This window comes from Diplotaxodon limnothrissa, linkage group LG15 (genome assembly GCF_057381915.1).
Source record: "Diplotaxodon limnothrissa isolate DT_005_m linkage group LG15, D_limnothrissa_male_GT1.1, whole genome shotgun sequence".
Lineage (NCBI taxonomy): Eukaryota > Metazoa > Chordata > Actinopteri > Cichliformes > Cichlidae > Diplotaxodon > Diplotaxodon limnothrissa.
In genome coordinates, this window is record NC_140610.1 from 28013281 (window position 1) to 28028649 (window position 15369).

The window sequence follows — 15369 nt, forward strand, 5'->3', positions numbered from 1 at the left end:
CAGAAATGAAGTTATGCGCATGCGCCCGCTATCGGCGGCTGGCACTGTGACCCTCTGACCCCGCCCACAGGCTCGCGCGGAGACTCTCGCAGACACCGAGCCGTCCTTCAGACTTTGTCCGAGTTTCTGGAAGCTTCAGCGGGGACCGCGGGAGCCTGCTGCCCCCTCGGGGTTTGCAATAAGGACACGAGCTTACCGCCTCTCTGTCTCTTTAACGGAAACACGAAGCAGCTCGTGAGCCAAAACTTTTCAGTGACCTGCTGACAGATTCCAGGTAAGTTTGTGTGATGAGCTTCTTCTGTTCCCGGTGAAATACACCTGTACCTGTGGGAGCAGCGGAGCGGCTGAAGCTGCTCCGTCCTCCGGCCGGTGTTGCCGAGCCGAACCCACCACAGCACCGAGTGAACTGAAGCTCAGACACTAAATTCGATTAATTTTGAAGGGCGTCCGGTTTGGCAGGCACAGCTCGACCTGTCAGCGGTTTTTAGCCACAACTATGTTTAAACTTTTGAACCTTTGAATCGGAGCATGCGGGTCTGCTCCTATCCAATCACTGTATTGATCCATCAGCACTGAGATCAATGCATTTGTTCTTCTGTGAGGGTGTACCACTGACAGATATGCGCATGTGTACAGTGAAAGGTCTGTTTAAGTTGTTAAATGATGACAAACACCTGAGCTTCAGGTTTAAAGGATCATCCCTCAGTTTTTCCCGATACTGGAACAACTCTAATGCCCCGGGGGAGATTTGAATCCAGGCCTCTGGAAACACCCTTTGACCATGTGACTGACCTACTCCACCTTTCAAGTTTAAAGTTCAGGTTTTCTCACAGCGGCGCGTTAATGTGGCGAGTGTGCTCAGCTGTCAGGACATGCAAACGCACTGAATACCAGAAATACCACATAGCTGACATATTTCACCCACCACGCTGTGACGTGCAGTCACTCTTCTTCACTGATGAAGACTCTGCAACACACTGAGTGCAGGATTCACGTAGCCTTCAGTCTGATTCATTCACTTTCCAAATCACAGCCACGATAGCTGTGAGCGCTTCGTGTTTATTTTTCTGTTACTGGAGCCAATCATGTGCTTTATTATCAGTCTGTTAATCAGCTGATCCTTCAGCCTGATTCACTGCATTCTTCTTCTTTTTCTCTGTTTCTTGTTATTCATGCACACATGTTATTCATTCACAGAGTGCCTTTGTCCTGTCTTCCTTCCCTCACCCCAAACCGGTCTGAGCCTGGCTCTGCTGGAGGTTTCTTCCTGTTAAAATTGAGGTTTTCCTTGCCACTGTCATAAAACTTCTTACTCATATGGTTGTTGAGAGTACAAAGACAGTACAGCATCTCAAGGTGACTGTTGTTGTGATTTGGAGCTTTGATTTGGAGCTGAATAAAACCAAGTTAAAACTGGTCCACATCAGAAGTGGACTCGAGTTTTCGGTCAAGAATATAATTCAAATAATAATTTATGACACAACTAAAGCCAAATGGAGTCCAATCACAGTATAGGACCCTGATCTCCTGAGCAGATAAAGGCGTCCACTGGAGGAGCTCAGTTTGTGACTCAGAGACATGTTAATGAATGTGAAACTGTGAGCCCAAGGCAGGCTGACACGGGCGTGATGTCATCGCTTGTGTCAGGTCTGCTTGTCATGGACGTTAAGATGATGATGTCATTGATTGTTTGTGATTGATTACCTGTATCTGTTTTAACCCTCATCAGCTCAAACATCGGTAAAACCTTTGGCCTGTCATCATGGCAACCAGTACCAAATGGGGGGCGGTAAAGGACCAGTTGACCAGAGGCCTCGCCACAGTCACTGACAGCAAGGTGGAGGCCAATCTGGAGAACGCTGACCCCGAGCTCTGCATCCGACTGCTGCAGGTAGGAAAGAAGCAGAACCTCAGGAGTCCTGCCAGGGGAAGGAGAAGGCGTCTCACAGCTCTGACCGATGGTCACTCTGCCCCTCCAGGTTCCCACAGTGGTGAACTACTCGGGTCTGCAGCGGCGGCTGGAGGTGAGTAATCGGTCATGGATGGTGCAGTTTCTTGAACTACAGGGTTTGGACCTCCTGCTGGAGGCGCTGGAGCGTCTGTCGGGCCGCGGCTGCGCCCGCATCGCCAATGCTCTGCTGCAGCTCACCTGCGTCAGCTGTGTCCGGGCCATCATGAACTCGTCCGCAGGGCTGCATTTCATCCTGGACAATGAGGGCTACGTCAGGATGCTGGCTCAAGGTGGGTGGAGGACCAGAAAGTTAGAATGAAGCAGATCTGCCTTAAAACCACCTTAAAATCATATTTACACGCTACCCTGAGCAACAGGTAGACTCAGGTGGCTGTTCCAGCCTAAGCTAAGCAGGTAGCCGGTGTACCTGTGAGGTGAAGATGACGACTCCGAGTCATTACTTATGAAATCGGTAACTCCACCTCCTCCTATATGCCCTCAGCTCTCGACACGTCCAATGTCATGGTGAAGATGCAGCTGTTCCAGCTGGTGGCTGCTCTTGCAGTCTTCGACCCTCGGGGACACCACCTCGCCTTCGATGCACTCGACAACTACAAGGTATGCTCATGTCCTCGTCCACTTCCTCCTCTCTCTTTATTTCCTTCCTGTCCTTCCTTTTTCCTTTTTTCCCTTCCTTCTCTGTCTCCTCTGAGGTGATTTGTGATTTCATGAGATCAGTTTAAGTAATCTGAACTCTGCCTCACGATGGCAGTCAGGACAGTTGGCGCTCAGTCATATTAACAGTTAAATGTTGCTGTAGGTCCAGGTCACTTTCAGAGGCTCTCTTGGCTGATTTCATTTGTTTAGAGGGGCATGTTTACCTGCTTGATGGACAAACCAACAGATGTCGCATGAGCTGGATGGGGAGACATGAGCAGGCCATTTGGGTCGGTTTGAAAAGCTTTATCGGCATGACGTTAGCAAAAGGAAGTGCGAGTCAGTTTCACTTAGTTTCAAGGCTAACACAACAAGCAGAACAGCTCAAACTGAAAGCCACTGGCTGATTACCTAAGTCAGCAGATAGCTCACAAAGCTCCACCACAGCTCCTCGCTGCCAGGTGAGAGCAACGACGACGTGGTCTGTGTACCATCAGGGCGTGACTGCAGATACACCACAACAAACAGCTGAGCCTCAGACGCTGCAGATCTTATCGTCCCCGCCCAGCCTGTTCTCACAGGCTCTGAACTTACAGCATGGAATCATGGGATACCACACGTCTGCACACACACACTCGTTTTATTATCTTAGTGAGGACATCTCATTGACATAACCCTTTCCCTAGCTGCTTACCCTAACCATCAAAAATGAATGCCTAACCATAACCTAACTGTAACCCTGACACTAAAACCACATTTTAAGCCTCAGACACGTCTTCAAACTTGTGAGGATGGGCACTTTGTCCCCATAAGGGCTGTTGGTCCCCACAAGTATAGTGGCATGCCAATTTTCTGTCCTCACAAAGTTGTCTAAACATAACATGTACACACACGCACACACACCGCTATTAGGAGTGTTTAATCATCACACTTCAGTCAGACTGAAGCAGGAAGTTGTGTTTAATGAAGGTGTAAACGAACTGTGTCCGTCCTCTGACCTGTCACTTCCTGTGTCTGTATTCAGAGCCTGAAGAAGCAGCAGTATCGCTTCAGCGTGATCATGAATGAGCTTCACGCCACCAACAACATCCCCTACATGGTGACGCTGCTAAGTGTGGTCAACGTCCTCGTGCTGCAGGAGGAGGAGCTGAGGAGGAGGCACCGGGTGCGGCAGGAGTTCATCGGTAAAACGAACTGTTTATCACCACTCTGACATCACCCCTGACATCATCATCATGATGTCATTGCTGACATCACTGTTTTCATCATGTTGTAGGGTCTTTACCTCACAACAGAAAGACCTTGATGTGACTGTTGTTGTGATTTGGCGATGTATAAATAAAGTTGAATTAAACTGTTATCAGAGTTATGTGTAGGAGGAGCTTGATATCTGTCACAGTGTGACATCACATCCCTGTACGGAGGCTTTCCTGGAGTCAGGTCTCGCTGAGGGCTCGAGTGTCAGACCCTCAGAGGTCGTCATGGTGTGAGTGTGTCCTGCTGCTTGACCAAAATAAGAAGTGATATATGTGTCTGTGATTTTTAGGTCTGCAGCTGCTGGACCTGCTCCCCAGGCTCAGGTACTGGCTTCATTCTCACTTTGCTTACATCAGTTATTAATCAATAATCAATCGTGTTTCCAATCAGTTTCCTGTCTGTGTGTGCAGGGAGACGCAGGACAAGGACCTGAACATCCAGTGTGACGTGTTTGAAGACTCTCTGTCGGAGGACATGGAGGAGATGGAGAGGCTGTACGGAGGGATTGATATGAGCAGCCACCAGCAGGTCTTCACAATGCTCTACACCATGGTAACCACAGTTTAAAGAGTGATGCGACTCAAGCTGGAACGTTTAAACCAATGTTTCCCAACCACTGTGCCGCGGCACAAAGGTGTGCCGTGGAAGATTACCTTATTCCACCCAATTGGTACTCTAAGCCAGCGGTCCCCAACCCCCGGGCCTTGTACCGGTCCGTGAGTCGTTTGGTACTGGGCCGCGAGAGTAGAGGCTCAGGTGTGAAATGTATGGTTTTCAGGGTTTTTATCGGTTTTCAGCGTTATTTTGTTATCGTTAACTCGGTTTTCCTGGGTCTTTTCACATGTGTTATGAATAAATCCTCTTTTTTTTTCGGTACCGGTACTAGTTTTATTTTGTTGTATTTATCCGCGACACCTTAAAGGCCGGTCCGTGAAAATATTGTCGGGCATAAACCAGTCCGTGGCGCAAAAAAGGTTGGGGACCGCTGCTCTAAGCGATTGGCTTGAGTAATGGGAAGAACAATTACATTATCTTCCACTAGAGGGGAGTACAACTACCTGCTCTAATTAAATTGGTTGCCGACTGCCAGTAAAACAGAAGAACATGAAGAAGAAATTATAGGTCGCTGCTGTCAGGTCTAATATTTCTCCATCATCCTCTCAGTATCACACTGACACGTTGCTTACCTCTGATACCTGGTCCTCTTTTACTCCTGTTACCTTACAGGACATCAGTGCTCTGCTTGGTCGAATGAAACTGACTTCAAGCCACCTTGATGTACTTCCTCCATCATTTTTCATTAGTGTGTTTGATTTCTATTGGCCTCTGTATTCTGGAAATAATTAATACTTCTCTTTATACTGGCTCAGTTCCCAGCTATTTTAAACAAGCTATTGTTGAACCAATATTAAAGAAACCAAATTTAGATCCATCTCTTCCAAGCAGTTACAGGCCAATATTAAAATTACCATTGGTGTCAAAGATCTTGGAAAAAACAGTTGCAGAACAACTTAACAACTTTTTGGAAAAGAACAATGTTCTGGACATTTTCCAGTCTGGTTTCTGCAAATTGCATTCCACTGAAACCGCTTTGCTTAAAGTGTCTAGTGACATTCTGATGGCAGCAGACTCTGGAGAGTACACTGTTCTGGTTATGTTGGATCTCAGCTCTGCTTTTGATACTGTTGATCACAGCATCATGATAAATAGGCTGAAGGACTTGTTTGGGATTACTGGTGTTGTTTTAAAATGGTTTATGTCGTATCTATCTGAGAGATCCTTTACTGTCCGTGTAAATCATGTGCTGTCAGAAACATCAGTTCTGTCTTCTGGGGTACCTCAAGGATCTGTTTTAGGTCCTATTCTCTTTTTGCTGTATATACTCCCTCTAGGCCACATTATCAGACGTTACAATAATATTTCTTATCATCTCTATGCTGATGACATTCAGTTGTACTGTTCTTTCAAAGCTTCTGAGTTGTATAAATTGTCTTGTTTAAATAATTGTCTGTCAGAAATCAAACAATGGTTAAATGACAATTTCCTTCAGTTAAATGCAGATAAACCAGAAACTTTGATTATTGCACCTGATCACATGCTCTCAGAAATTAGGCAGCATATCAGTTTTTTAGACCCTTCATTTCAGTCGAGTCTCAGAAACTTAGGTGTTATATTTGACAGTTCAATGTCTCTTGAGAAACACTCTAAACAACTTGCCCGGAACTGTTTTTATCATCTAAGAAACATTTCTAAACTCAGGCTACTGGTGTCAAAGGCAGAACTTGAGATGATTCTTCATGCTTTTATCTCTTCTCGTTTGGATTATTGTAACGGTCTTTTTACGTGTCTCAGCAAATCAGCTCTGGATCGCCTTCAGTCTGTACAGAATGCAGCGGCAAGACTTTTAACTGGTGCAAACAAGAGGTCACACATTACTCCAGTTTTGGCTTCTCTTCATTGGTTGCCTGTAAATTTTAGGGTTCATTTTAAAATTTTAGTTGTAACTTTTAGAGCTCTGCACGGTGAAGCTCCCCAGTATATCTCTGACCTGCTGAAACCTCGTGCTTCATCCCGAGCACTTAGGTCTTCAAGTCAGAGGCTACTGGTGGTCCCACGTACTAGGTTTAAAACACGTGGGGATCGGGCTTTTCAGGCACTGGCACATAGGCTGTTGAACTCTCTGCCGTTGTCTTTACGCTGTCTAGGCTCTACTGACTCCTTTAAAAAGCAGCTGAAGACATTTTTATACAAACGGGCTTTTAATTAATTTTAACTTGTATGTCTGATCTTATTGTAAAGCACTTTGTGATTTTTATCTGTGAAATGTACTATATAAATACATTTTACTTACTTACTTACTTATATAATAGTCATGCTGTGAGTGAAACGACGCAGCACGTAATAGCAATAAATAAATATTTGAAAAGAAAAATAGCGAGTCTGACCTGGGTCTTTGAGAAAATTCCGACCCAGACGAAGGCCCTAGCATTAGTAGTGGTCAGAAGAAAGCAAAAAAAGGGTAGATTGGGGACAAACTTGTTAGTCCAATAATCACACAACTGGTATGTTAACTCCAACTTGAATGGTTGCCTTCTTTCGTTCCTCCACACAAGAAAAAACGGACACTCCAAAAAACTCCTACTTCCCCTTCCCGCCTGTGCGTAGCCATGCCCCCCTTCACTGGACACTTGCGCAGTGGGACAGATACATCTAAACAAACTGAACCAATTCTGCTATACCTGGTGCGCGGGGAAAAATTATCAATATTCTTTTTGTGACATTTTTGTTTGGTGGTAGGTTGTGTTATTTTTCTAACGTGAAATATGTACCGTGGCTCCAAAAGATTGGGAAACACTGGTTTAAACTACAGAAGCCAACACTGTCACCTTCAGAGCGATTGGTGCAGCATCTGTGAAAGTGACACTGCTGGTAGTTCTCTTTTCAATGATAGAAATGTAAGGAGACAGACGCTACGTTCAAACTGCAGTCGAAAGCACATCAAATCCGATTTTTTTTTTTTTTTTTTTTTTTTTTTTTTGACCCTATGCGACCCATACCCGACCATGGTATGACAGTGTGAACGGAATAAATCCGATATTTTCAAATCCGATCTGGGTCACTTTCGTATGTGGTACTGAATCCAATACATATCCGATGTTTTAGAAAGCGACTGCTGTTTGAATGGTCACGTCGCATTAAATCCGTCTTGTACGTCACTGACACAAGACAGACGCCAATTATTAGCGCCGGAGATGACATCGCGAACGCTTCCTGGCCATCCAGTGTAGATGTTAATGAAACTGTTGGAAAGACAACGTGAACATTTTATTTGTACTGTATAATCTGCAGATTTTGACAGAAATCTGCAACTATTCTTTGAAGCACTGCTCCTCTCTAAAACAGCAATAAGGATAATTATTAGGTTATCTACATTATTATGTAAATAACAAAATAACTTAAAGCAAAAATTGGGAAACGTAAAGTCCGAAGTCTTTATATTAAGGGCCATCAGTCAAACAATATTATTTGCTCTGGGTCTAAACAGAGCGCGTTGTGTGTGACGTCTTCTTTTGCGCATGCGGGCCGCTTCGAGGGTTCACACTAGAGCGTGTTTGCTGTCGCATTTTATTTGTAGTGTGAACAAGCAGACAAAAAAAATCGGATTTGGTCAAAAATTTGGAATTGAGCATTAACACCTGCAATGTGAACGTAGCCAAAATAACCTGTCCTGACCCTCTCTGCGTTCAGGTGTCCAGCCATCCATCCTCCGTGCAGCTGCTGTCCATCCTTCAGGCCTTGTTGCTGGTGGGTCCAGACAGAGCTGAGGTCTGGTGTGCTCTGGAGCTGCTGGTGGATCGAGCCACCCTGCTGGCTCAGGATGGTAAGTATGGGGGCGCATCCAACAACAGATCACTGGGTCCAGCTCTGATTCCGCCTCTTTGTAGAAGTGTCCTCTCTATATAAACGATGACCCCTGTAAAGAGTCCCTTAAGGTTCAGATGCAGGCCCTGTTTTATGTCAGTTTGTATAAATGACAGCAGGCAGAGTATGATCAAAGCTGAGGGCATTTCACAGGATCAGGCGAAGGTGAATTCACCGGCTCTGTTTTTCTTGATCGCAGCTGAGGTAGACTCTGCAGATCACCTGCTGGAGAAGCTCCTCCCCCGAAAGACTTACTCACCCAATCTTGCCATCGACAGGGCGGTCCAGACTAGACTACCAGACAGTCCTCCCAGCCAATCAGAGGCACTCACCAAAGATGCTCCAACAGCCCCCACTGCAGCAGCACTGCCTCCGGCTCTTCCCACTTCCTATGCCCCCCCTCTACCTCCTCCCTTACCCGGTGCTATGACTCTTCCCCTTCCACCCCCTCCACTGCCGCCCACACCCTTGCCTGGTGCTATGGCTCCTCTCCCTCCACCCCCTCCACCCCCACCCTTACCTGGTGCTATGGCTCCTCCCCCTCCACCCCCACCCTTACCTGGTGCTGGACCTCCACTCCCCCCCTCTCCTCCAGGTGACATCAGAGCTGAGACAGTTCAAAGTCTGGGCAGGTTATATAGCAGCTCTGCTCCTAATTCAAGCCACACCCCCTGCCCAACACTGCGGATGAAGAAGCTGAACTGGCAGAAACTTCCATCCAGACTGGTGTCAGGTGAGGCCTGGTGTTGGCCCAGGTCAGGTGCAGGATTCATCCAAGCTGACGTCACTCTGACCACAGGCCACGAGTCTCTGTGGACGTCGACATCTTTGGACTCCATGGAGCCAGATTACTGCAGCATTGAGCAGCTCTTCAGTCTCCCTCCGACTGAGACCAAGACCAGAACCAAGTCAAAGACGGAGCCCAAAGAGGTGCCGTAGCTTTCTCTGTCTTCACCTTACAGGTGTGGCGTTACAGGTTTTACCTTTTTCACATCCACATGTTCAATTCTGTCCACAGGTGTCCTTCATCGACGCCAAGAAGAGCCTTAACCTCCACATCTTCCTCAAGCACTTCAAATGGTGACTGTTCTTTTTCTGAGTCTTGCAGCCAATTAAAAACATCTGTGCTGTGACATCACCACCCCTGTATCACCTGACCTGTCTCACCTGCAGTTCCCACGAGGACTTTGTGGATCTCATCCGAAGAGGAGACCGATCAAAGTTTGATGTCGAGGCCCTGAAACAGTTCATTAAACTCCTCCCAGAGAAACATGAGGTCAGAGCAGAGGTCACCTGCGCTTCACCTGTTCTCCACCTGTCTCTCACCTGCCCCTCACCTGTGCTTCAGTTGTCCTTCACCTGTACTTGACCTGTATCTCATCTTTCCCTCCTCAGGTAGGGAACCTGAAGTCTCATCTGGCAGAGCGGGACAAGTTGGCATCAGCAGATCAGTTTTACCTGCAGCTCATTGATCTGCCCAGGTGTGAGGACAGCGCCAGCTGCAGCACACATCAAGCACAGATAAATAAGCACAGCTCACCACAAGTCCACTCACTCGCAGTGTGTGTGTGTGTGTGTGTGTGTTGCAGTTACTCTCTGAGGATTGAGTGTATGTTGTGTGTGTGTGTGTGTGTGTGTTGCAGTTACTCTCTGAGGATTGAGTGTATGTTGCTGTGTGAGGAGAGCAGCTGTGTGTTGGAGACTATGAGAGTGTGTATACACATGACAAACACACAGCAGCTACACAACAAACACACTGGCTGCACACGCACGTTTGGCTGCTGTGGTGGTGTTCTTGTTTCTGTTTGTGTGTGTTGTTTTGTGTGCAGGTGTGAAGGAGAGCGCTCGGCTGCCAGTCTTCTGTAAACTAATCCTGAGTGTCGGAAACTTTCTCAACTATGTGAGAATCTTTTTTCTTTTACTCCTTGTAATCTGATTACTTTGTGTGGCATGCTCAGTGACGGTCCTAAAGCAGTTCTCTTCCCGAAGACTCAAACCACACAAACAAACTCAAACACAAACTCTGACCAGTGCTGGGGTCGTTACTCAGAAAAAGTAATCTATTACACATCACTTGTTGCTTTGCAGTCTGCCATATGCCCGTCCAACCTGAAGCAGCGTTACATGATCATCAGTGACCAGTGTAGACCTGAGACTACATTTACACGTGCAGCGCTGTGAAGCACATTTGTTTCCACTGCTGCACCGCACAGTAATAGTTTCCCGCTGCGCCAAGTACAGTGCAGCACGTCAGTGAGGAGTACTCGGCATGTGCGCTGTGTCACACGACCAATAGAATCGAAGACTACCACTGCACTAAATTCCATCACACGATGAAGGAAAACATTCGTATCAGTGCGTATCAGAGTTCTGTGAACTTTTTCACACAGGTTTATGTGCATGTATGGGGACCTCCAGAGCCTCTTAACAGCTCTGGGGACGACACACTCTTCACTAGTCTGGATAGTTGAAAGCTTTCATCTATATGAATGAGCGATTTTTTTTTTTTTTTTTTTTTTTATTAAAAATTTGAACACAATTCAACACAAACTCTTGTGAAGGACACAAAGTCAGAGAGATATAGGTTTAATACAGACTCGTAGAGTGGTAACAAAAAAAAGACTTCCAAGCAGAGCGCATCGGCCAGCACAACACAGAGTTTGGGTCCTTTACGCTAAGCGAGACAGGTGGAGAACAAGCTAGCGGTCAGTGTGCCGCATCCTATGTGAAAGGGCCTTAAGTTCTTGGCTAGCTTAGCATTAACATGCTGTCTGTGCAGATGTTAGCAGTATAATGCAGCTGTTTATGTCCTGGATGCTGGTTCCACTGCACCATGATGCTTGTCCTTTCGTGCAAGAAAAATAAGTCATGTCCGTGTCTCTGCTGTGGAGTGGGCTGCTAGCAACTGCTGGACTTCACATCAGCTAACTTGAGCCTCTGATGAAGTTTTTATGAAGTTATCTAAGCAGTAATATCACAGCTGTGAGGTTGATTGCACTAACAGTTCATCCGAGGAGTGTTTTGTTTGTTTTTTTTGTTTTTGTTTGTTTGCACATTCAGGCAGGTGTGACTCAGCACCAACTATTAGCTCAGCACAAATCTACCAACAGAGACTGTCTACCAAGACAGTTCATTTAGTTGCCAAATCATAAATCAGTCTGTTATTTAGCTGAAATAAAATCTAAAGGCTGGTAGTCTGATTTTGTCATGTGATGTATGGTCCATCAGGGAACTCGCACAGGGAATGCTGAAGGCTTTAAGATCAGCACTCTGCTCAAACTGACCGAAACCAAAGCCAACAAGTCGAGAGTCACGCTGCTGCACCACATCCTGCAGGTAATGCTGGGAATACTACGAATACTGGGGAATACTGCAGTATTCTCATAATATTTCAGTTGCTGCTGTTTGTGACCCTTAGGAGGCTGAAGAGAATCACCCCGACCTGCTCAACCTGCCCGATGAACTGGAGATCTGTGCAAAGGCTGCTGGGTAAACACATATAAGAGTTCAGTCACGTACAGACTGCTGGGCGGAGTCTGTGACGTGGTAGCTCAGGTGTTTCGCCTGCAGCGGTGTTAAATGTTGCCCTCTGACTCCACCTGCAGGCTCAGCTTGGACTCTATTCAGTCTGAAACAAACACTCTAAACAAACGGCTGAAAAACTCAGAGAGGAGCGTTTCCTCCTCATCTGACATGAAGGAGCAGTACCTGTCCACCGTACAGGTGAGTCACTCGGGATGAGGCTGTCACCTTTACGGGCAGATAAATCCAGTCTGTGCACTAACTGACACCGTTTTAGTGGGACAGACCTGCTCTTCCAGGTGAACTTACCTGTTGTTCTTATGTGGTGTTACCAGGAGAGCCTGCAGGCTGTTGAGCAGCTGCAACTCCTGCTGTCATCTGTGGAGGAGCAGAGGAAGCACCTGTCCGCCTACCTCTGTGAGGACAGCAGCAGCTTCTCTCTCGAAGAGCTCTTCAGCACCATCAAGACATTCAGAGACCTCTTCCTTCGAACCCTCAAGGTCAGCGGCCAATCGCAGTGCGGCTCAGTCTGCAGGACTCATACCCTGCCGCACGTTTGCATGTGTCATTTAAACTGTGTCTCAGCCAGCCAATCGGCTCTGACTTCAACCGTGACAAAGTGTGGTAGCTGCCACACATTAGTCCTGTTTCCCTGTAAATGTTAAGCTCCGCCCTCTCTGGGGGGCCGGTTAGCCTGTTGAAGTTTGAACTGTGTGTTCCTTTTATTCTTCCATCAGGAGAACGAAGGTCACAGGGAGCAGGAGAAGAGGTTGGACGAAGGGAGGAAACTGAGAGAAGAAGCCCCCACCAGAAAGATCAGTAAGTCAGACACCATCATTTCACCTTAAATCCTCCCTCCTTAAGGTGTCCCTCACCTGTCTCTCCAGGTGTGGCAGGTGAAGGACAGGTCAAGTACAAGTGGAGGGCAAGTGGAGAACAGGTGAGACATGTGAAGGGCCGGTGACTGACAGGTCGAGAATCAATAGCTGACATCAGCAACATTTCTCTGCAACAGTTTATCAGCAGCTGAATATTTAAAGGAAATGATGTGACAGCATCAGGACGAGAAGGAAGTTTGTAAAGATTAAATGCTGCTGTACCTATGAGGCTGTCAGGTGACGCAGTGACAGCTTTCACCTGTTGTTTGTGACATGTGCGCTAAGCTCACAGGGGAACGTGTTTCTGTGCTGCAGTTAGGACGGACATGGCCAATTGGGACGAAGGATGCATCGTCGACAACCTGCTGGCCGAGATCAGGAAGGGCTGCAGGCTGAGGAAGACAAGGCCACGGGCAGAGCCGGACGGTGGGGTCGAAGGTGAGAGCCCGGCAGGACTTCTGCAGACTTTCTTGTCACCACTGCTCGTTTGACCCAAGTTCTCCTTTTCAGGTCACCCCGGGGTCACGCAGATGTCAGCGGCCCAAGACAAGCCAGATTTGCCCGAGAAGCCTCGGGAGGAGGTCCGGACTCCCACACATCCACCTGCTGGAACCAGACCAGAACCAGAGCCAGACAGAGCTGCCTCAGAGCTCCAGGCCCTCGGTGAACCCCCTGCAGCTGAGGTCCAGGGTCCGGAGTCTGAAGTGGACACCGGACCGGCGCAGCAGGAAGTCCAGCACGCAGCTAGTCAGCAGGATGTGACCCAGGTCAACAGGAGTAAAGATCCTAACCCGGAAGATTCTGCTCCCCAGAACGCATCGAACACCTTAGACACCAGCCCGGCAGGTAGAGTGAGGCGCTGTGCTCTCTGCTTCAGGCTTTGAGCACGCTCAGTGCTGCTGTTTGTTTCTGAAACATGGAAATTTTAATGCTTCCTGTCCCACAGCCCACCCACACAGATCAAGGCTACGTCCACACGTACACGGGTATTTTTGAAAACGGAGATTTTCCGTTTTCGTTTTAAAAAAATAATCCCGTCCACACGTAAAGGCAGAAATGAAGGAAAACGCTGCTAGGAACATGCCAAAGCAACAGGTAGCGATATATTCCTAACCGTGCAGAAATGTTGGCCAATCAGAAGTCTAGAAGCCTCGGTGGGAAAAAGTAAACAAAGCTGGGGCATAGAAGCAGAACTGAGTCGTATGTGTGGAGTGACAGTAACTGTGTGTGTATATGTAAGCATGTAAACACTGCAGAGACTACAATTAACAGTAACAGTATTGTAGAAATTCATGTCACCGAAACAATAACGTGGCGCACAGTGTGACGTCAAAAAATGCGCACACCTTTGACGCTGCGTTTTCTCTGTTTTTCTTGTCCACACGTAAATGCAAAAACGGAGTTTTCAAAAATATCCACCCTGGCCGGAGTTTTTAAAAATCTTTGTTTTCAGTGACCAAAAACGCCGTTTACGTGTGGACGAAAGGTGCAAACGCATAGAAAAATCTGCGTTTTCAAAAATACCTGTGTGCGTGTGGACGTAGCCCAAGTTGTGTTCAGTGTTTGCAGCAGAGTGACGGAGACTCGGCCGCAGATTGCAGTTGAGTGGAGTCGAGATTGCCATACCATGGTGATGTAGCCGGGTCAGTGTGGCTGTTGTGATGTAGCTCTGAGTCTATGAGGTCACTTCCTGTTCCTGAACATTAGTGTTTCCTGTGACATGGTGAGCTGAGGCTCAGGCTGTAAGGTCGCATCAAGACGATGATAGAACATCCTTTAGTGTTTATGATGAAATAAGCTTTATATCTAGAAACCGACCAATTTTATCCTCTCTTTGATCTCCAGAAGGCAGTGGTCACACAGGAAGAAAGCGTTTGAAGAAAAAGAAAAAATGCATCCTTCAGTGAGGTGAGCTCACCTGCAGCTGTGCATAAATCCACGTCAGCGGCGATTCACTGCTGTCCTTCACTCTAAAGCATTTCATTGGTCGAAATGTTTTTATGTTGTGGGATTTAAGGTCTTTTTTAAATATCATTTATTATTTTATTCTTCTTCTATGGTTCCAGGTACATGGGTCAGGACTTGTTTCTGTGGCGACAGGACTGGACCTGCAGGAGAACAAAGTGTTTAAAAGGGAAACACAATCATAAAGAGCAAGGATTCTGGGCGGAGCTTCCTGTGACTGACTGATCTAACCCTCGCTCACCTCTCAGTGGCGCCGAAGTGACTGCATCAGTTTGTGATGTCAGCAAGGTTTCTGTGTGCACTTCCTGTCAGGTCGAGGCGCTGCTGGTCTCTGAGCTCAGAAAGCACAGCATATAAACTCTTTCCAGGTTAATGCCACCTGCCTGCTCACCTGGTTTCTTGCAAAAGACCTTTTAGATTAAAAGCCTCGCATTGTTCCCGTGCAGGTGTTCAGGTTTTAGACTTTCAAATTCAAATTCAAATTTTATTTGTCACGTACACAGTCATACACAGTACGATATGTAGTGAAATGCTTGGACAACTGCCCGTGACCTAAAGAAAACAAAAAAGGAAAAGGCTATGAATAAGATAGGAAATAAATATGAAAAATTAAAAAGGGTAAATTTAACTAGGAAGGAATAAAATATAAATTAAGGTTAAAAATGAAATAACTGTACAACACAAATTAGAATGAAGGGTAAATTTAACTGGGAAAGA

General features: G+C 46.7%; 1 protein-coding gene across 1 annotated transcript; it reads left to right on the plus strand.

Annotated features, from left to right (window-relative positions):
* The first annotated feature begins 210 nt into the window (after window positions 1–210).
* On the plus strand, window positions 211–15035 carry LOC146617697 (inverted formin-2-like). Its single transcript, XM_085373392.1, has 26 exons — window positions 211–274; window positions 1730–1891; window positions 1980–2241; window positions 2454–2569; window positions 3633–3792; window positions 4155–4188; window positions 4276–4417; window positions 8114–8246; window positions 8487–9020; window positions 9087–9217; window positions 9306–9367; window positions 9461–9563; window positions 9683–9768; window positions 9931–10020; window positions 10106–10187; window positions 11516–11623; window positions 11706–11776; window positions 11893–12010; window positions 12145–12309; window positions 12547–12628; window positions 13003–13125; window positions 13198–13533; window positions 13634–13652; window positions 14238–14284; window positions 14536–14595; window positions 14754–15035. The coding sequence occupies exons 2-25, from the start codon at window positions 1763–1765 to the stop codon at window positions 14592–14594; spliced, it is 3192 nt and encodes a 1063-aa protein (XP_085229518.1). The 5' UTR covers window positions 211–274; window positions 1730–1762; the 3' UTR covers window position 14595; window positions 14754–15035.
* Window positions 15036–15369: the final 334 nt, after the last annotated feature.

Excerpts from the sequence above, each read along its gene's own strand:
- LOC146617697 (XM_085373392.1), top strand. The coding sequence starts at position 1,763 with ATGGCAACCAGTACCAAATGGGGGGCGGTAAAGGACCAGTTGACCAGA. Across the intron at positions 1,892-1,979 it reads TCTGCATCCGACTGCTGCAG|GTTCCCACAGTGGTGAACTA; the intron begins GTAGGAAAGAAG and ends CTGCCCCTCCAG. Across the intron at positions 3,793-4,154 it reads GGTGCGGCAGGAGTTCATCG|GTCTGCAGCTGCTGGACCTG; the intron begins GTAAAACGAACT and ends TGTGATTTTTAG.